We start from the raw sequence: 22,659 nt of genomic DNA on the forward strand, positions 1-22,659 counted from the left end.
TGCTTCTAGGTTTTATCTTTGGGATTCTGTTCTTGCAACTTGTCTAACAACTTGATGCACAAGGACAGAAAGTATTTTTGCCTGCTGATAAGACTGCCTTTGATTTCATAGATTACGTGGTAGCCTGTTTACAGAATAAACAAAGATAGCTCAGAACGCCTCTGTTGCCTGTGTTCAGAAAAATTCTCTCTGTTGATGGGGAGGGAAAGAAAACAAATAACTTAAGAAAAAGCCCTAACTTTGAAATGAGTGGATATAAGGTCCCTCCCTAAAGGGGCATGCATTACTTAAATGACTTAGACCCACAGTGTTTGAGTACTCAAATGTTTTCAAGATTTAAAGAATCCGGAATGGTTACAGTTAGTGTTAGGTCTGGGTTTCATTAATCAAACCTGTAATCAAATACCTACTTGCCTTCATTTGGGTTTTAATGGTTGAGTGGTGTTTATAACCAGGTTTACTAGGCATGGAAGCCTCTGGCAGCAGGGGAGGGGCTCACTTCACAAATTCTAGATTTGAGTCAAACAAAGACGACTCTGGAGGCCAGTTCTATGATGGACAACATTATCTTTATGTTGGTAGCACCAAACTAATGGCACTTTGATTTTGAAGCCTAGAAGTTATTTCTCGGGGCTTCTGTAAGACTCATTTGTTCCCAGGACCTCCAAAGAATGCCCACTGGTGAGACCTTAGCTACTCGGAGAGGGACCACACTGAAACGAAACAGAGCTCGACGAAAGAGGGCTCGCTCCGGCTCAGGTGCTGTGTTATTTCATCTTGGTCCTCACAACTCTATGGCACAGATACTACTGTTTTCCTTCCTTTTATAAGTGAGGACATGGGGGTTTGGAGAGGTCATGAATCTTGTCCAAGGCCACAAGAGTAAAACATGGCAGCTCTGACATTCAAAAACCGTACAGCCTGCATTTTTTTCCAAAGTTTAACCTCTATTTGATGCTAATACACAGAGCGGTTTATACCCTAAGTATGATTCCCCAAATGAGTGGCAACTAGGATGATGCACCATCTGTCCAGAAGGCGTGGTGCTTCCAACCCCCCTGGGCCCTCGCAGGGGCCCAGCTCCAGAGGAATGTGTCAGTCTTATCTGCTAGGCAACTTGTACCCTGCTCTGAAGGGGGAGGGATACAAGGTGGGCCACCAAAGGCTCCTGAGTTTCGCTGCAGGAAGCTGCAGGCACTCTGATAAAAGCAAAGCGGGCGGGGGCGGGTATTTGGGCCTCGTATGCAAAATGAAAACAGGGACAAGTACAAGAGACATGCAAGAAAAGAGAAAGGAACAATTTTCCAAGTAAGACCTGACAAATAAGAATTGTTCTAATTCTTAAAAGATACTTTCTTGGAATTAGCGCAATTGCTTTAAAAATTTACTTCCTTTTAATAGAACAGAAATAGTAACAAAGTTGAAATCCACTATGTGGCTGGCTGTTTGACATTGGTTAGGCATTCAAGGGCTGTTTTACAACAAAGTGCAGACTGAAGACGATAGCTGGGATATGAACTTATCACTGTATGATTATCGCCTTATTTACGTAATTCTTTGGTGTGTTGATAGGAGTCAGTTGTTACCTCCAAAGGAAAACAATGATATGGAACATTTTTCAGAAGCTAGAGAGACAAGATCATCTCCGTGATCTATACACCCAACGTGGGGCTTGAACTCATGACCCCAAGATCAAGAGTTGCAGACTTTCCTGACTCAGCCAGCCAGGTGCTCGGAGACAAAGATCATTTCAGAAGAGGTGTTCCAACAGTAGTTTGCATTATTATCTGTATATGCTTTAAGGCAAGCAAACCACTCCCCCAGTATTAATATTGATGTGACCCCCTCAGGATGTTGGTCTTATCACTGGGGTTGGAGTATATAGCATAACTAACAAGACTGGGACAAAGCCAATCTCTCAAAAGGAACAAATACAAAAATCCCTTACACGGGTAAGTACAAGAAACTTGGTGAGCAATCCAAATCCCCAAAACTCAGAATCATAGCTGTAACTTTTGGTCACTACTAAACTTTGTGTTAAGATAATATCATCATGAGGGACGCCTGGGTGGCTCAGTTGGTTAAGCAGCTGCCTTCGGCTCAGGTCATGATCCCAGTGTCCTGGGATCGAGTCCCACATCGGGCTCCTTGCTCAGCAGGGAGCCTGCTTCTCCCTCTGCCTCTGCCTGCCATTCTGTCTGCCTGTGCTCACTCTCTCTCCCTCTCTCTCTGATAAATAAATAAAATCTTAAAAAAAAAAAAAAAAAGATAATATCATCATGAGGGATGCCTGGGTGGCTCAGTTGGTTGAGTGCCTGCCTTCAGCTCAGGTCATGATCGCGGGGTCCTGGAACTGAGCCCCACTTTGGGCTCCCGCTCAGCAGGGAGCCTGCTTCTCCATCCTTCTTTGCCCCTACCGCTGGCTTGTGTGCTCTTTCAAATTAAAATAAATAAATAAATATATATATATATATATATATATATATATATATAAAATAGTATTATCATAATTCTCAAGAAAACATTAAGTCGGGGGGCACCTTGGTGGCACAGTTGGCTAAGCATCAAACTCTTGGTTTTGGCTCAGGCTGTGATCTCAGGGTCATGAGATTGAGCCTGATGTCGGGCTCTGTACTCAGAGCCAAGTCAGCTTGAGAGTCTCTCTCCCTCTCCCCTGACTGCTCATGTGCTCTCTCGCTCTCTAAAATAAATAAATCTTAATAAATACATACATACATACATACATAAAAAGAAAAAGAAAATGTGTCTTCTGCCCTAAGTAGACTGCTGAGAGATCATCAATTATTATCCATATAATAAACTTTTAAGCAGAACACTAAAGTGTATATGGAAGCAGCTGTAACATTCATGTGTGTGGGAGGGTGGCAGAAGAGAGAAACCATGTAAAAACTATTTATTTATTTAAAAGATTTTATTTATTTGAGTGAGAAAGAGAGTATGAGCAGGAAGAGAGACAGAGGGAGAGGGAGAAGTAGACCCTCGGTTGAACAGGGAAGGGAGCCTGACGTGGGGCTCAATCCCAGGACCCAGGGATCACGATCTGAGCTGAAAGCAGATGCTTAACCAACTGAGCCACCCAGATGCTCCAATAATTATGTTATTTAAAACAAACTTTAGCAGGTTTTGTTTAGGGTAAAAATGTTAAAATTAATGATTAACAGTATTTCATGAAGCAAAACTTTGCACCTGAGTTTCTGTAACAATTTTATCGTATATATTTAAAATGAACTTCTCAAAATATTTCAACAGGGCAAAAGATGAAGCCTGTAAGAAGTCTGTCAGTCTGGAGTGAACTTGACAAATCACAAAACTGTCAAACCGCACCACAGCTTCATGATTTACTGGTCCTCAATTCCACAGGCTGAGAGACTATGTGGAAGAGGCGAGCATAGCTCATGACATGAGTATCCCATCAACGGTCAAATAGGTACGCCCGCCACTGTGCTGACAACTAGGAACGAGCACGGCATTTCAGAAGAAGATGCCTCATCGTTTTCTTTTCTTTTCTTTTTTTTTTTTTTTTAAAGATTTATTTATTTATTTATTTATTTATTTGACAGAGACAGAGAGTGAGAGGGGAGAAGGTCAGAGGGAGAAGCAGACTCCCTGCAGAGCTGGGAGCCCGATGAGGGACTTGATCCCAGGACTCCGGGATCATGACCTGAGCCAAAGGCAGTTGCTTAACCAACTGAGCCACCCAGGCACCCGCCTCATCGTTTTCTTTAGAACATTTGTTTAGGTCTCTCAAAAGGACAATCATTTGCCTTGAGAAGTCTGTGTGAACATGGACAAGAGCCCTTGGGGTTTCTATTACAAACAAGTTGATGACTGTTAGTATGAATTCTGAAGGATTTCCTTTTTGAAGAGAAAACCCAACCTCGGGACTTTCTCAACATACTCAAATCTGGGCCTCCGTTTTGGGCCTAATAATTTTCAAAGTCCTTTAACACCCATTACCTTATTACACTAAACCTCTGAGACATTCTCTGCATCTGAGAAAACAGAAACCCAACCCAGCATAAACTGCAGAGTGCAAATACAGATGAAGGTCTAGCTGTTCCTAGTCTTTTCTTTTCACAAAAGATCCTGAAACACAGATTTATTCCCTTTAAAGGGAGGTAGCTTCTCAAACAGAATAGAGAGCCAGTGAAAATCACAAAGGGCAGAGGATGACCTTCTCATCAGAGAGGGACACAATTTCAAACTGAGGTTTAAAAAAAAAATAAAAAAAGTATTCAAGAATCTAATCATGACCCCTTTGGGCTGCAGTGTTGTAGTGATATTTTTATGACCCAGAAATTCCTAAGCTGTTGCTGCTGTTCAGAGGGCCCACTCACTGAGTGGCAGAAAATGTGTGAAATGGGTGATCTGACTCAATGCGTGAATATTTCCTAGGATCCATGTTATGAGTGACCTCATTTATATGCGTTATCACCAATGATGAATTGAAAAATAAATGAATTCTATCCAACAGCTAAGCATTAAAACATTTAAAAAATGTCTGGTGTAGTTTATACTCCAGATGTTGACTTCTTCCCGCCCAAACTGCATTCGTGACATTCTCTTGTTCCCGATGACATAGCTTTGGTATTACACACTACAGTGTGGGACTTGGGATTAGGCTGCCTTCAGAAAATGTGTACATACCCTGGACATTTCTAAGCAGCCGTTTCATTGGATTTGAAAAGTGACAGTGTTTCTGTGGTTAATGTGGCACTCTTTTTTTCTTCAACCACAAGAACTAGTCTCTTTCATACACCATCCTGAAGATCTTCCCTGTTTCTCCCTACAATCACGGTTTAAGTTAGTGGATTCAAAAAACACTGCATTACAGAAGAAAGGCAAAAAATTATACTTTCCCTGAGCTACCGCTTTCTGTGCCTACAAAGGGGTTAATAAATTCTCAGGGTCGTTCTACCTTAAGAGTGTTCTTCTAAGTTAAAATAAGTACTGAATGAAAGAAAATTCATTTAAATTTTATACATAAAATCAATATGCAGATTTTTTCTGAGTATACCTTTTCCCCAGAATTCAGCTTTTATAGCTTGAAGGCTTTGAAGAAAATGACGAAGGATGAACAACTCGAAGATGAGTAACACGTCACAAAGAGGTGGAGAGGATCACTGGTGTTTCGTCATCGTCTGCTACACGTTTTATCACTTCCACTTCACCGAACCCCCCCCCCCCCCCCCCCCCCCCCCCCCCCCCCCCCCGGCTGCCCCTCAGCCCAAAGACCCACCAGCACAACGAATTTCTGATAGGTTTAGGCATGGCTCACATCAATGCTCAGTTACTGCCCATCCACTGTAGCTTAAAGGCTTGGGCTGAGTTTGTCTACAACCTTATTTAATCCTATTGTTACTTTTTGGTATCTGGAGATGCTGAAGAGGTTCACAGAAGCTTCTCTGGAATTCAGACAATGGTTCTCCTGACTCTAGCAAGCCATAACTTCCCCACCCCCCACATACTCCTCTCAGTGTGTTATTTTCATTCAATCTAACAGCCGCTATGACTCTGTTGGAGTATCTGGCTGGGCTTGTACACTCAATTACCCTGTTCCAAGTTTCCAGACCATCTGAACAGTCTCTGTTTCAGCAGTCATATGGTATCGAACATGGAATGGTCTATTTGAGGGCCTCCTAGGGCAATGTCATTTAATGGCAATATGAAATAACAAGGTGTTACTCATTTTAATTAAAAGGCCCATGACTTACAATCAAGTAAATTACCATAACCATTCACTAATCAAACAACTGACTTAATTAGTAGAGCCAACAGGAGCAAAAACCATTTTGATGATAACCTCATTCTTAAAAAAAAAAAAAGAAAGAAAGAACGAAACCACTCAAAACATTTCCATTTACCTGCATAAAGCCTCAATGGCGTCTCTGTCCAAAAAATCATGCTCTCTCTTGACCAAGGAAATATCAATGGGGAACAGAAGATCTATAAGAAAAATAGAAACATGTATTTATTGAACACCTAAATTCTTGCCAATCTAGCCCAGTTTAGCAGAGGGGGAAGAAAAGTAGTTTCTTAAACACCTACTGTGTGTAGGGCACCTTACTTCCTATCAAGCGCTATGGGAAAATAAAGCAACTTAGGACAATTCCAACAGTGTCCTCACTGAGCTTAGATGTAAAGTGGTCTGTAGACTCAAATATCCCTCCTTGTCAGAGAAGTGGTTCAAAACACTGTTCCACCTTGGAACAAATCAGCAGGCAACAGATTCCTGCTGTAAATTATAGTTTCGGCCAGAATCAACACCAGAAGGATGCTTCCTTTAAATGGGGTGGTGGTTGTTGTTCTGTTGTCTTTCCATGTGTGTCTGCTCACATTTGATCAGGGGAAAGAGGTCAGGGAAAACAGAGCCAAGGAAAGGTCTACAGAACAATGGCAAGTGGTAGGAAATGGAATCTAACCATTTGCATGACATCAAAAGCTAAAGAGAATTCAGGATATGCTATTTTTAAACAAATATTAGCACTTCCATATGGCTTTTCAGGAGTTTATATAACTCCCCCCTAAAACAAAGGGCTAGCTACAAAGCTGCTGGAGAACAATGGGATCCCGAATCCCTTAAGCTGTAGGAGAGTTCAATAGTCTAGAATACTAGAAGTTATATCAGAACCGAAAAGGAAAAAGGGGGAAAAAGTCAACTCAATAGAAGAATTCCCTTTTTTATCCCTTGTTGATAAATACATTCAAGAAGAGGGGAGGGCGACCTGTGGCACCACTGTGGAAATTTACAACTGCGCTGGAATTGCCACTAGATAAAAACAAGTTACCCTCTAAGGAGTCCAGCTATTAGGGTATAATTGGTCTTTCCCGTAGAACGCTTATATAATATGGTGAGTAGGAGTTCTTCGGTGCACCTCTGTAGGTCAGGAATGGGGGCAATAAATCAGCACAGCAGGAAACTGGGATTAGCATAACCAAATAAAAACAAAGACAAAAACAAAGCAGAAAAACAAAAAAACCAACCTCATGGCCTCTGAAATGGCTAATAATGCTTTGTACAGGGATAGACTGGGCTCTCAGGCTCCCAGGAGAGACAAGTGATCAGTCCTGTTCTAGTTCCTGGGTTGACTGTGACGGTTTCATGATGGAGCTCCTTATTTTTAACAATCTACTTCCTAGAGACAATGGTTAAGAGCATCTTTTTTTTTCTTTTTCTTTTTAAATGTTGGAAACAACATCATTACAGTCCAATTCCTTTTTCTGAAGGCATAGAGTTCTTTATTGTTACCTGAATAACATAGGCAGACCAATGAAGCAGCCCAAACTTAACAAAGAAATACATGAAACTTGGTACTTAGGAATTTCTCTCTTCTCTATTTTATGGACCAACTCTGTAAGCTTATAGTGAATGTTAGCTATTAGTGAATATGGCAGACTGTGAAACTGTTTGAAGGTTGTCACATTTTATTTCACTTTGAGCAGACATTAAGAACTTTCAAGTACTAAGTAATAGAGCTGACACTAAAGAATATATGTTAATACTCCCAGAGGGTAACATCTGATCTATATATGTAAACGAAAAGCTCACGTCTATTAAGTGTACAGGAGACCAGGACCGTGTTATTTTAATAATTCTAACTTCGTGTACCCAGAACTGTCCTTTAGATTCCTTTCTGATCCCAAATTAACTTTCAGATTCTGTTTAAAAAAAACAAACAAATTCTAGGGTAGGTAGAAACTAAATGTAAGAGAGAAGTGAAGTAATTCAGTTGCTTTTATTTGCCTACACTGTTTTGAAAGGACCAGCTTTTAAAAGATACAATTTATTGATGTATAGAAGTTCTCAGAGTTCTTCAGGTTAGGATTTCATCTTCCAGCTTGAGTTTAAGGGCAGGAAGTATAAATTGCCAAAGACCAAAATAAAGCAAAACAGGAAGACAAGGAATGTGTGGGTTGGTGTGTAGTGTGTTATACTCACCCTACAGACAGGGGCAGGAGAGCAGAAATTATCGCCCAGAACAATATACAGTATATCCCCCAAATAGGTTTACGCTTCAAAAGATTTGTAAATGTAGAGAGACCCCAAACACATCCTGTGAAAATGCAGTCTGCATTTTAGGATTCACTAAGAAGTAAGACAGAGACTGGAAAGGAGTCTTAGCAAACATACACTCATAAGAAAGTGCTGCCTGGCAGCAAATCAACACCAAAAATGAACATAATTGAAGGAAATTTAATTTCTAAACAGGAGAACAAAAGGAACAAAAGGACAGCCACCTTAATGCCACCACTGCAAATGCAATTACCCTTTCCCATCTCCAGTGGAGCTGTGAATTGAATTTGATAGGATGGTGGTGCCTCCCCAGCCCTCCCCAGAGCCAAGCCCTTCTGAAAGACAGAGATACTGTGAATGTTAATAGGTCAGGAATCCTCTCTAAAGGGAAGATAAGCAGCTCCAGCATAATAAACATGCAGTTAACCAAGCCCCTTAAAAAAAAAGAGAGAGGGAGAAACAAGAAAAAGAAAAGGAATTGGAAATATTCTCTATAATGTATGAACAGTAAGATCTTTTACACAGTCTAGCAATAAAATAATTCTGAATTCAACTTCATGGGAAAATATCACACATTCGGTCTGGGCTACCATGAGGAAGACCAGGTACGGTAAATTAGATAATGAATTCATGAAGCTGAGTGAGCGAGGAAAATAAAAACCATCTCTATGGTCTCTCTCTGCCTGATCTGCTTCTGGGGAGTACCCACCCACCCACTCAGTATCCCTCCTCAAGGTAACCTGCTGATCATGTCTGGCACTTCTAAGCTTACAAACTACACCCACTCTTAGCATGGGCTTTTTGCTCATGTGTTAAAGAAGGTTGCCAAAGAGCACTAGCTTCCCTGAGAGCCCAATGTCACTGTTACAGGAAGTAGTTTGATTGTCATTATTCTAGGGGAAGAGAAGGATAAAAGACATGATTTTAAAACTATTGTGAGAAGAGCTGAACATCTTTGGTGAAAATATTTAAGCGACAACATTTCAACTCAATCTTTTAGAAATTTCATCACATGGTGGCTATCTCTTAGTGTCCCTTTCCTTCTTAAGTAATGAAAAAGACATATTTTTAAAATGTAAATTAACCAAAACTATGCTTTTTGAGATTATGGCAGTCCCTTAAAGGCCTTCTTGGATGTTGGAATTATGTTTTTGTTTTAATAAAATATGTAGCATTTACGACAGTGTTGGGCATCCCTGTTGGTGCAGAATTAATAATGGCTTGTTGGTTGGCTGAATGGATGGGATGGGTAGATGAATGAATGAATGAGTGATGAGAGACATCTCGTGTCATCATCTCAGTAAAGTTATGGAAACCAAGAAAGCTCAAGGTAGAAGCAGCTCTGGAACTCAACTTAGTCAGTTTAGGAATCTCTTCACTAATCACCCGAACTTTGCTTGAAAATTATCCATAAAAATGGAGTTCACTGGTTCAGAACTATGATTCTTTTTCCATGACTTTACATACAGTGTGATAAAAGGCCCATGCAAATGAACAGCCTATTCATCTCGCCACACCCACGCTTGCTCTGCCCACCCCAGGCAGCCAGAGGTTCAGGAAGAGCCAAGCCTTAGGAGATCTTCTCCCACCGTTATAGCATCTGAGTGACCCTTAGGGCACTGATGACAAAATGAAGGAGTATGCCTTCAGCCTTGATCTTCATTTATTTTTTTTAACAGTCCATTTTTCTTAGTTAAAATACTGAATGCCACAGAAAAAAGGATATTCATCAAATGACAATCTAAACCAAGGTAAAAAGCCTAATTACAACCTAGGGGGCCACATCTGTAACACATGACCCATAAAAACTTACTATTTAGAATAAAGAGCTCTTGGAAATCATTACGAAAAGTGCAACTGAGGGATGAGAAAAACGGGCAACAGACATTTCACAAAAGAACACATACAGACTGCCAGATGATAGGAAGAAATGAGTATTACCATTCATGATGAGAGAAGTGGAAGTCAAAGTATATCCATGTTGACTGACAAAAATTAAAGCCTGACAATATCAAGTGTTGAGAGCACATGGACAGACAGGATCTTTATATATCACTGGTAGGGGTGAAAATCGGTACAGGTGCTTTAGAAAAATCTACATTATAAAACTGAACATATGTGTTCTCTGTTACCCAGTAATTCAGCTCCTCCAAATACAGGCAAATTATTGCTGATGTACCACAAGAGTATAAAACTGTGTGAGCATGTTCATAAGCCTTCAGAATGTAAAAGCAAAACAGAAAAAGCCAAACTGCCCACCCAGCAGAGTGTGAATGTGAGTAAACTGTGATCCACAAACAACAGGCTGTTACACGGCAGTCAAGGCAAGTGATCCTGGGGGACACAAAGTATAGAAGAATCTTAATGTAAGTGTCAGAAGAAATGAAGAAAACGAAGTCCTACAAGATTACACAGAGCACAATACCCTTTTTATAAGGGTAAAACCAACTTTATAAAAATATATATATTACAAAAATGTCATAAAACGATATAAAAGCAAAGCAAGAAAATGCAAGGAATTACAGAAGTTTCAGAATGAGTTGCTTTGGGAGGGGGTGGCAGAGGGATCTAATGGGTACATTATTATCAAGGTTCTAGCTTTTGCTTTGAGTGGTGGGGGGGTCTTAGGACTTGCTACATTGCTTGCTTAATGAAATATTTTAATGAGTAATAATATGTGTGAAAATAAATCATAGATCAGTAGTATTATAAACCAAGGATATGAATATGATGATTAAAAAAAAAAAAACAAATAAACAAAAAAAACAAGCCACAAACAGGACTCCCCACTCACCTTCATAAAGCTGTGCGTACTGGGGGAAACCAGTTGCCCGTAGCCAATCACAAGCTTCCTTGGCTTCAATCTCTGTAACAGAGCCAAAGACAGACAGACAGGTCAGTCATGGGCACCTCAGCATGCTTGCTGCTTTAACAAACTCTGATTTGGTTAGACAAGCAAAATACGTCTCTTGACAATGGATAAGCAAAATAAATAAATACACATATACCTTTGTGAAGTTGACTTAACTCAAATGGTTTAAAATATGGCACACCTTTTCAGAGTTTAAAAAATGCATTTTTGGGGCGCCTGGGTGGCTCAGTGGGTTAAGCCGCTGCCTTCGGCTCAGGTCACGATCTCAGGGTCCTGGGATCGAGTCCCACATCGGGCTCTCTGCTCAGCGGGGAGCCTGCTTCCTCCTCTCTCTCTGCCTACTTGTGATCTCTCTCTCTCTCTCTGTCCAATAAATATATAAAATATTTTAAAAAAATGCATTTTTACTTTTCTCTCCTTGAAAAATAAGAATGGGGTCCTAGCAGTAGGTGACTGTGCTTCTTCTGTGTTCAGGTTACAAACGATCATAAAAATAGGGCGTATCAAGCAGGTTAAAGATGGAGTAAATAATCTTAAACCTAAATGGTCTAACCTGGTTTACTTTTCACGACATTGACAGGTGACACCCTGGAAGAGAACTAACCTGACCAAAGGGAGAGACCTTCTGTCTGTCCCCCAACAGGATGAGCAGAAAAGGCCCGGGTGCTGTGGGGGCAATGTGCTTTTCAGTGCCCCCACCAGTAAGAGGCCCCGGCTCTTAGGTGACCCAGAGGGCATTAAGTCAATAAATTCCACAATTCTGGCAGGATGAAATGCCTAATAAAGCCCTACTTCCCTGTGGTTAACATCTTGTAGATAATATTGATAAACAGCAAGGCCAAGAGCACTGACACACTGTGTTCAAACTCACTCAAGCACGGATTTACAATCCCGTTAAAACTGACTCACAGAGGTGGTCAGGGGCACATTTCATTAGCTTCTCTCTGCTGGCACAAAGTATATGCTTTCAACTCTTCTTCCACCTTCCACAGGCCACTGGAGTACTTAGGTATATAAGGTGATTCATTCATTTATAAGTGTCTTAACACTGCTTAATTTATTCCAGATTCAAATCTTCGTTAAGAGAGCTCTCCTCTGAGCCAGATGGAGGCTAATATAATCTGTATTAGGAGAAGCAGCCATAGCTCACTTTTGTCTAGTAACTATGGTTTCAAAGCATTTTTCCCCTATTATTTCAGGAGTTCCTTGGCCTTTAAAAGGTCATTAAGAACACTCAAATTCATGAAAGCAAGTAGGGTTGTCCTTCTAGAGCATCCAAAGAGAAAAACAACTTGCTGTCTTCTGATGAGTCAGTGAATACCCAGACTAAAAACAGCGCAGGCACGAGAGGAAATAAATGGCAAGGCTAAGTTTATTTTCATGAATCTTTCTAGTGTGACGATGAAGCAGCATTTCTAAACTCGAGATTCAGGAGTGAATTTGGGGTTGGAGGAAAAGTGACAGACATGTAGAAGAACCTCAGTGTTTGCGCGGAATAAAAGAATATATAGAATCGTCCAGTGTCAATTACCTGTACTTGTTTTTTTATGTATTAATATGCACACCTTGTCTCAGAAAGGAATTAAGAAAACTTTATGAAAAATCATAAACATTTTCTAGGAAACTGTACTGCTGGAAAAGCATATAAAAGCTCAACGTTTTATTTCAAAGAACGAGAAAACTTTTCTCTACGTCTGTGGCCCCTGCTCAAAAATAGATACGAAAAAAAAAAAAAAAGCTAAGTGTTTAAAAAAAAATTTTTTTTTTTTTTTTAAATAACTCATTCTTCCTGACCATTTAGAGGTTATTTCCATGGAATAGATTGTTAGACTCTGAACAATAGATTTTTCAAAAGTAAATTCGCTCGCTTTCTTAATATTTTACTCAGTAAATGGTAACCTGAAATTCTTAACATCCACTTGTTTTTGACTATATTCAGACATGACATCGGATCAGCACAGGCACAAAAAGCCTTAATTAGACACACTTCAGCCAATATTGCCACAATTTTAGAGCATGTTCCCGATTTTCTGATTAAAATGGCTTCCCGCCAGGAGGCATGTAAGATGCAAAGGTATTTTTCTAAAAAATCTGTACATTTATTTATATACTACTTTACAAATTACCAAGTGCTCTCATATATATTGCTCACTTAAGGCCCGGAGCGAGTACAAGAGCCCATAAATGCCTATTGCTGAGTTGTCATTCTTTAACTCACTTTCCAACACTAAGGAAATGAAAAGCTCCCAAATGACCACAGATTCATTTAAAGAGCTGTATCCAAACAGCCACTCTACTCAGGGCCATTTGGATAGAAATAAATGATGTGAACAGGCACAGGTTTGCATCTTCAGCAGATAATCTAATTAAAAGCTTACAATGGCTAAAAAGCAGTATTTTCAAGAACTACTGAGATCCAGAAATTTTATCCTCCTTTTCCTTACCCTAAAACAGATGAAAATCTGTCTTTCTTTTAGATGTGAAACCATGGGAAAGAGGCAAGTCAGTATCTGGTTGACATTTAAGAAAGCATACTCGTGAAAACTTGGGCTGCAGAACAAATGAAAACACAGTTTCTGTAGAAATACACTGATTTCTGTAGAAATCAGAATGACAACACTGGAAAACCATAAAAAGTTGTCACTGATTTTTTAATAAATGGAACAAGTACTGACTTCACTCCTACCCCTTTTCCAATGACCAAGAGAAAATGGTAGTAACAATCCAAGCTAAGCACTGATTTTTAACAACTCAGTATTTTCATTTTACTTAACACGAAATAAACCCATGTCTATATCCAAGTCCGGTACAGAACACCCCTTCCAGTTTTAGCCCATGCCCCAATCCAAGCCATTACATTCCTTCCTGTCTCCCAATCAAATGCTCTCCTCTCTCAGGAAAACCATCCACCAGACCTGGCTCATCAAAGGTCCAAATGTAAAGCCTTGATTGATCTTGTCTTTCCCTCACAAACTTCACTAGAGCCCCACTGCTTAGAAAATCAAGTCTAAACACCTCTGCGTGTTTTTTCTGAGCTCTCCATGTGGCATGCAACCTCATTTTTCCAGTTACCTGTTCTCACTCTACCTCCAAACCAAAGCAAACTCAATGCTCACCTCCCCAATACCACCGGGATTTCGTGGCATGAAATAATCTCCCATCTTCTCAGTGTCAAATTTTACTCATCCTTCAAGGTCCATCCCAAATGTTGCCTCCCCTAGGCAGACCTCCCAGATGCTTCCTGATGGTTCTATCAATGGCTGGCTTTTATTGTGTGCTTAATATGTACAAGGACCTGTCTAAGCACTTAAGGCATATTAACTCATTTACTTTTCACATTGATCCTAAAACATGGATTACTAATATCCCCAAAATACAGAGATGAGGAAATAAGCAGAGAAATAACTTCTTAAAATGAGGTTTCTTTTTTTTACATTCAAATGCCAGAGCAGAGAAAGAACTAAGACTCATAGAATTTAGCAAGACAGGGGCTCCTGGGTGACTCCTTCGATTAAGCATCCAACTCTGGATTTCAGCTCAGGTCATGATCTCAGGGTTGTGAGATAGAGCCCGACGGGCTCTGCACTGGGCAGGGAGACTGCTTAAGATCCTCTCTCTACCCTTCCCCAACTCTAAAAAAGAAAAAAAGAAGAAGAAATGAGTAAGACAGGCCCTTCACTTAAAAAAATGTATAATAATGAGTGCCTTTAAAATATTAAAACCATGGACATATTGCATGACTTCAGTCACTAAATCCCCACACCAGTTTTTGGAGGCCTCTAACTGGCTCTAACGGTATAACTTTTCTTTTAGGATATGCAACTATGAGGATGATTTTTACAAAGTGTTCTCCACCGGGCAGAAACACCATCAGAAACCAAGAGTACAATGGAAATACAATGTCACTTTAATGCCCGGGTTTTCTCTGAGCAAACAACAGACAAATGTGTTAAGGAGGAAACAGGAAATACAGGAAATATTTATTGGAACCAGCTTTAGTGGTTAGTTGTGTAAGATGAATGCGGTCCAGAAGACCCTTTTGTGTAAGGCTGGGAACCATGAGCCCATATTTGCACATTTCCCGGCATGATGGGATGACCCTGTCTTCCTCTTACCCCTCAACAGTGAGTTAAACAGAAATCCCCCAACCCCGTCATCATTCTGCTGAACCTACTGATCTCAACCGGCTGAGCAACAGTAACGGGGTCCAAGTAGGATGGCATTACTTCCACGTCTCTGTGCTTTCTTCACAGTGGGAACCCGTCAGGCTCTCTCGGTCTTCCATGACAACATGCTACCAAAATCAGGACGCAAGGCACATGCCACAGCTACATGGACTGTGTCGCTTAAAGTCTCAGGAATTGGAGGAATGCAAGAAAATCCCAGATTCCTTGGATTCTTCCAAATAGGACAGACCTGTGGCCAAATACCTACAGAAACGCTGATGCTTTTACAATCACAGATAAGTGCATTTGCTGTGTGAAAGCAGGTGGTTATTTTCTGATCCCAAACAAAACTCATTTCTCTCCCCTGATCACACAGATTCCCTCCGATGGGAAAAGGATTCGTACCGATTCTCCAGCCTCCATTGAGGTGGCCAATTTACAGGACTGTCGCAAACCTGGGCACCAATGGCCCATGTGTCCTTGGCAGGTGGGCTTCATAGGGCAGCCCACTGGAGAAGCAAACCACGGCTTCAAAACCTTGATCTCAGTGGCTCCCAGCCCTGCATGCAGGAGGCATCACGTCGGGGGAGTAATCTTCCTAAAACCACCAACCACCATCCACTCCCAGGCATCTGGATTTTCTCAGTCTAGGGAGGACCCAGGCTGTACCTTTTAAAAGAAGCTCTCTAGGTAAATTTAAGGATAGGCAGCCAGACATTTCTCTGTATTCTTGCATCGGGAACTCCTTCTTCCGGACTACCTCAAGAGTCTCCCAACTGAATTCTGTCAGAAGCTTTGCCCCTCCTTACCCACAACAAATCTATCCTAGTCCAAGAGTCCCTGAGCCCCTGGATTCACTTTTACGCAGAGCATAATTCCTTACGTCACTCCCCTGTTTTTAATTCTTCAGGGACTCTCTACCACCTTCCAGATACAATTCAAACTCAACAAACCCACAGCCTTCTTAATTTGGCCTCTGCCTTATCCATTTGGCTCCTGGAAGGCCTCCAAATGCAAGCTTTGTTCGTCTTACTGAACTCCTTGGGGTTCCCAGGAGGCACCAGGCTCTCTCACACCTCAAGCTCTTCATCTGTTCTCCCTCTGGCCCCCAATTCCCCCTTCTCCACCCCATCAACTTCTCTGTTCCACCTTCCCCATGCTGGGTGAGGAACACCTATCAAAGGCTTCTTAATTCATTTGCATGAATTAAAAGACTATTTTTCCACACTGGAAGCATAAATATATTTGTGTGAAGGAAAAGAGAATCCGCCACTATTTTCCTTTTTTCAAAAACAGATTATAAACTAGAATATGAACCTCTTCTTTTCACCATTAATAAAAACAAATGTTAAACACACACATCTGCCAAGAACCAGTTATCAGGATTTACCTAGGTAAAATGAATTCCTATAGGCGAAGTCAGATAGTAGAATGTCTATATTAATATTTATTACACTCTAATGTTATCTAATCACAGCAAAGAGTTTGACTAGCAACGAACAACATTCCTACCCTCAGGTGCCTAAAAACATTCTAAACATCTGCTGAGCATATTCTGAAAGAAACCAGTTAGGAAGCTTCTGTAAGAGCCGTCAATACTAATTCAGTTTCTAAGGCTGTTTGGCCCAACAGTAGCTGACCCAGCCCCACTTTTAGGAATATTCTAGCATAGCCGTACCTTTAAGTGAAGCCAACCACCCTTCACGCCCCCTTTCCCTCAATATTTATTTATTGCAAATCTATTAAGTGCGCTGCCAAATGTGCTCAGGGACAATCAGACACAGGTTCCTGTCCTGAAGCAGGAAGCCAAATGAAAAGGTAATTCACAGTTGAGTACATGGTGTCCCATGATCCTCTACTAAGGAAAGATCTGATTTCCTAAGGGCTAAAGGCTATTCTAAGGTCCTTGTGGAAGTCCAAGTGACCGGATATAGGCAGCACCAATGAGTCCCCAGTTCTTAGGTGGAAGCCCCAGTCCTAACTGCGGTTCACACACCCTAGCTTCTTAATGTACCGCATCTGTCATCTCCTCTCCCTCTGCGATCAGATCCCGCACGTTGGCCGCTTTTCAGCTGCTCTGTACTCCCTTTCCTGATTTGGTTTTTCTCCTTCCAAAACACTTGTTTATTTATGTTCACTTTCTGTCTCTCCCCTTGGTAAGCTCCAAAAGGGCAATTTTCTTTTGTCTCCTTTACTCTCTGATCCATTCCAACCACCCATGGCACACAAAGCAGTTGCTCAATAAGTAAGTATTACATAAATACAGTATTTTTGTTCTAGTGAAAGGATCTGGGGCACCTGGGTGGCTCAGTGGGTTAAAGCCTCTGCCTTCGGCTCAGGTCGTGATCCCAGGGTCCTGGGATAGAGCCCCGCATCAGGCTTTCTGCTCAGTGGAGAGCCTGCTTCCTCCTCTCTCTCTCTCTCTCTGCCTGCCTGTCTGCCTACTAGTGATCTCTGTCAAATAAATAAATAAATAAAACCTTAAAAATAAAAAAAGAAAGAAAAAAAGAAAGGGTCTTAATTTTTTCTGACCAGGATCCACCATAAGAAATACAATATACGTTATAACCTGGTACACAAATGCACATGTGTACACACACACACACACACAAATTTATGTATACTAACACATGAGTTTGTAAGCACATGCCAACAGAAATAAGTTTCACCAAACTGAGACTTAAAATACGTAATACATTCTTATGTCTTTCTATTCCATTTAAAAAATAGTTATGTTACCTACCACAGCAACCAGTTTGAAACGTACTATTTTCACACCATAGCTTTTTCTTACAAAGAAAGAAAAGAAAAGGAAACTAAGAACTTCCCACAGAGAAGAATGTGATGTGACTGTCTGATTCAGAGCTGGGAGGTGGGAGGGGGCCGCTTGAGCACATGGTTTGTGCTCAGCCTTTACTGAAGGAGGGGTGATGATCTCACAGGGAAGACTGGATGGGGAGACAAGATTCACAGTAAAGGAGACAGGGTAAGTCAGGAGCAGATGCTGATACCCAGGTGCTTGTGAATGAATGGCGAGCAGTCCGATTTACTCTAACACTGACAAAGGAAGGAGGCATGAAGTGGAAAGCAGGTTACCCTATGGAGCAGAGAGAAGCGTCTTCTTAGCCTGGTGACCCAAAGAGCAGCCAACATCATTTGCTCCATGTAAAACAGCTTTGCTTCTGGGTGCCTCGACGCTTTCTAATCACCCATCACAGAAAGAGGGCCAAGTATTACCTGTTAACAGGTCAGGAGAACAGGTCCAGAAAAGAATGCATTGCTTTGTTAAGTAGCCTTGAGAAAAATACTCTCTGGACCCGTTTCCTCATCTGTAAAACCTGAGATTGCCATAGGCTTTGTAAATTCCCCAAGGTTCTGACTCTGGTTTTCCCTTGATGCCAATTTCCCCTTCTCTCTAAGACCACCTTTAGAATAGGTTCCATTTCTACTGTTAAGTTTCCAGATGTATCATCAATTACATGTGGAGACATTTCTCTTCCCTCAAAACACTGGTTCAATAGTTCAGTTTCCCAGTTTTGCGAATGGACTGAAGTTTATTGCTAAAATTTCTAATGTGGTTTTTAACAGATCAATTCCTTGTTCTGTCTCACAAAGCCAATGTTCATATTACAGGGGAACTAAAAATGCTACATATTTTTGCTTATGTGGGCATCCACAGCCCTCACACTAAAACTCATCCTTATAGGAGGAATACACTTGGGAACCCTGGGTTTTCTTCTGCTTACTGAGCTCTTCTTTTTGGGCCTCTCCCCAGCAGCATCCTGGCTTCTGCTGAATCAGTGGGCTGGGTGCTGACATGCTTCTTGGCGCTTTTCATCCTTTCTCTCCACCACTGAGGAAGCTGGCTCAGAGTTTAGGTAATTTGCTCAAGATTCCAGAACCACCCTGGTCTCCCAGGCTAGAGTACTTGCTGCATACTTTGCCTGCCTGCAGAGATTACTCTCACTTTTCAATCACCAGACTGTTTTTCAGTGCTAGGAAAAACTGCAAATTTGGGAAAGTTTTCTTTGTGTGTGTGTGTATTTTTTTTTCCCCTCTCTCTCTCCTGCTTGAGGTCCGGAGGCAGATCTGTTGCTTTCTAATGAAGAACATTCCTAGAAATAATATAAGGGGCGGGGGGGGGGGGGCATTTTGCCCAATGATGTGATGACAACTTAATAAAGGGTTTTGCCTGAAAGAAGAAAACCCTGAGACACGCCCTACAAGCCTCTACCTGGGATTATGCATGTGAAGAGACACTTGGCATTGGGAAATGAAATCAATTGAAATCCCCTTTGGGGATCATTCAGTTCAAGTGTTTGCAAAATATTGGTTTTTTTCATATCAAAGAATATGTGCTCTTCCCTCACAGAGGCAAAGAGCTCACAGGAAACGGTGAGGGCCTCATCACATTTTTCTATTTCATTTATCACATTTTTCTATTTCATTTCTACGTGGGGTGGATAAAAAGAAAGAACCCCTTTGGTTTACATACATGCATGCAAACACATTTCTAATACTCTACATCAAATATTTATGCATTTCCAACCAAGCATTGCTAAGAAAAATGACTTCAAATAATTCTTAAAATACAAAACCCTTTAAAGATCATAATTGCAGGGATTAGGAAAACAATTTAAACAATTTCAAGTAAGGAAACAATCTAAGTAACATACTTACAAGGACCCTAGCTTTTTTTCCTGAGTCTCATTTTTTCCCATAAAATGAAAGATTTTAAGATTTTAGGTTTTCAGATTATATAATCCACTTCCTTTACAATTTATGATTCAAGGCAAAATACTGGGTTACAAACCTGAAGGAACACTTCCCCCCCTCTCCATGATGAAAGGTTTGCAGGCACATCAATTCTTTTATTCACACATTAGCAAAGCTTATTCTACTAAGAAACCTCCATCCCCAATCTTTGACTTTCGCTCCAGGTTCCACAGTGTCCCTAGCATGGGAAAGTAAAAATATGGTGTGAACAGCAGTGCTACAGAAACCTTAAATTAGAAATAAAGGCAATAGTGAGGAATTCTAAAGAAACTGTCCACATGGGTTGCAGTCCATTCTGACAGGAAAAAGGAAAGCCAGAATAGAAAGAAACATCAAACTGCCTTACACGAAGACCAATGAAAATAAAAACATGGCAGATACTGGTGAAGATAAGCTGCCTTTGGGTGTCCCTACATCGAACCTCAAACAGGAAACACTATATGATTTGACGTTCTCTGTTGTGTAAGAAAAAATAAGGACTACTGTATTCTAGGTGAGCTAAAGAATTACTTTCATTCAAAATGCTGGTGACAACCAGCCCTCCCCAGACACACATGAGCTAGTGGTCAAAATGTGATTCGGGTACATCTGTTTAGCTGAGAAAGGATTCTGCTTTCATACAGTTACATTTTTCCTACCGAAATGAAGATCCTCATTTTGCTGCTATTCCCATTGTGTTTGCACACTTGGGCAGGAAGGGGTCTGAAACACCATGTAACACACATATGACCTTGGACTAGTCTCTGAACTTCCAGGCATCTCCGCTGCCCCTCAGTGGGGAAGAGGCAATGTTTTTCCAGGCTGCTTTTGACAAGTTCTGGAATTTCCACCGAAACGACTTATAGAAATGCACAAGCATTACGGAAGATCCTTTTCTCGTGCGATCCAGTTTGAAAACAGGAGTTGTGTGCAGATTGTCCCCCGTGCGTTTATAGTTTCTCCAGACTCGGGAGGTGAAGATCATTTTCAGAATTTTAGCATCTTCTATCTACTTTGTCACCTGGGTGTGACAAAGGGCAAGGCGAGGCGAGGCTGTGGTGCAGCCGTGTCACCTCCAGGATCCCTTCCTCTGTGGCTTCCTCAGTGCTCACAGCCTGGGAAATGCTACAACCGCAGGGTGTGGAAAACTTCTGTCCCTCACACATCCTCCAGAGACTCCTGTAAGGAGAAGGAAGGCGCCTTTCTGACAAGCTCCAGGAAGCTGCCTCCAATCCGCTCTGTGGGACACCGGAAGGTGGGGCAGGAAGAGAACAAAATGTGGATGGGAGGAGCCAGAGGCATCTGAGGACCCCAGCTCCGCTGACATCAGCCTTCGGTTAGTTTTTGATTTTCCTCCTGGGGACAGGAGGGGGTAAGACATGAAAAGGCCCCTAAGCAGAGGTTTGTGTGAATGGAAAGGAGTATACTTTCCACTGTGAGACTCGGTTCAGTAGCAAAATAAAACCCCAGGATGAAGGATTCGGAGAAATCCCCTCCCACATGAGCACTGGAGGCTGCCGGCATTAGCCAGGTGAAACATTTTCATTTACCCTTTGCTGTCCAAGGACATTTCCTAGTAGGCAGTCATGCTCCAGATGCTATTCACGTGTTTTCACTGACATCTCCAAGAAAATTTTCCCTTAGCAGTATTATTTCCAGATACTTCTATGGAAGAAAGCGTTCTTCAGGATGGTCCACAGAAGTTAGGAAATGGAATCCCATATTCCTTCCCTAAATGTTAAAGACAAAGGCTCAAGGGTCCATGCATTAAGCCAGAGAGGGGATCCAGAAACCTCTAATTAGTCGATTTTGGACCCTCAAGTTGTAGGAGAACTGCAAAATGACTGCCCCACCTAGGAGAACTGCAAAATGACTGCCAAGCTCTCCAGGGCCACCAAATATTGTCTTCTAAATCGAACCAACTGCAGCCAAGCACAGCTCCCAGGGCTGCATGTTACTGCCACACACACCTGGTTGAAATCCTAGCTCCGCCAAGTACAGTGAGTGATTTGAAGCAAGTCCTGGATTCCATATTTATAAAAGGGGAATAATCACATCTGCTTTTCCAGAGTTGCTGAGCTGAGGGTTAAATGTGACAATAAGAGCAAACTATGTGATTCGTTTCAGCTTCTATACTATTATTAGTACTCTGTCTAAGTCTGTAGATTTTTTATAAAACTTAAAAAGGAGCATTTATACTAGATATGGTTGACTATTGCTTGTGACAGACTCTAAAAATATACAGGCTAAATATTCCAGGCTTTCTTGCTGTCCACCCTGCCAAGGAAGGAATACTGAAAAAAATGGTAAGACAGAGTAGATCTAATTAGAGAACCCCCAGCAGGGCTGCTCCCTACTCCTTATCACTGATCATGATAATCCTTAACAATAACACAGGATTCCACAAGGAAAAGGGCAGACAGACAGGAAGAGCCCTTCTAGGCTGGGAATCTTATCCCTTCTACATTAATTAGATTTCTGACTAATTTGAGGTTGAAAGAAAACACCACTGATGGAATTCATACCAGTAACCCATTCCTATAAAGCAAATTTCAATCTTAACAGCCCGTCTTTCTTCAAAGAGGAACGGCCCCTCAAGTCTCAGAATTCCTCCATATGCAAAGTTCTAGAATCAGATAGAAGGATTGTGAAAACTGGTCCAGAAAAGTGTTTTCCTCTTAATTTCAGAAGAGGAACTGGGGACTCTGCTCTTCGGGGACACAGTGTTGGATGTGAACATTTTATGCTTGGGCATTCATTCATTTCCCAACAAGGAAAACTTTTTAGGGCCTAAATGCTGGGGACATCAATCCTTTGCACTGTAGTCCCGC

General features: G+C 41.3%; 1 protein-coding gene across 4 annotated transcripts in view; it reads right to left on the reverse strand.

The window, feature by feature from the left end:
- DLC1 (DLC1 Rho GTPase activating protein) overlaps positions 1–22,659 on the reverse strand; it is a 413,181-nt gene that overhangs the window by 19,276 nt on the left and 371,246 nt on the right. For all 4 annotated transcript variants that reach the window (XM_059384365.1, XM_059384366.1, XM_059384367.1 and 1 more), the window contains 2 exons: positions 10,830–10,901; positions 5,886–5,967 (listed from right to left, as the gene is read on the reverse strand). In XM_059384365.1, coding sequence (XP_059240348.1) covers positions 5,886–5,967; positions 10,830–10,901 — 154 coding nt within the window. The remainder of the gene's footprint in view (positions 1–5,885; positions 5,968–10,829; positions 10,902–22,659) is intronic.

The sequence above is a fragment of the Mustela nigripes genome, chromosome 18, assembly GCF_022355385.1.
Source record: "Mustela nigripes isolate SB6536 chromosome 18, MUSNIG.SB6536, whole genome shotgun sequence".
NCBI lineage: Eukaryota > Metazoa > Chordata > Mammalia > Carnivora > Mustelidae > Mustela > Mustela nigripes.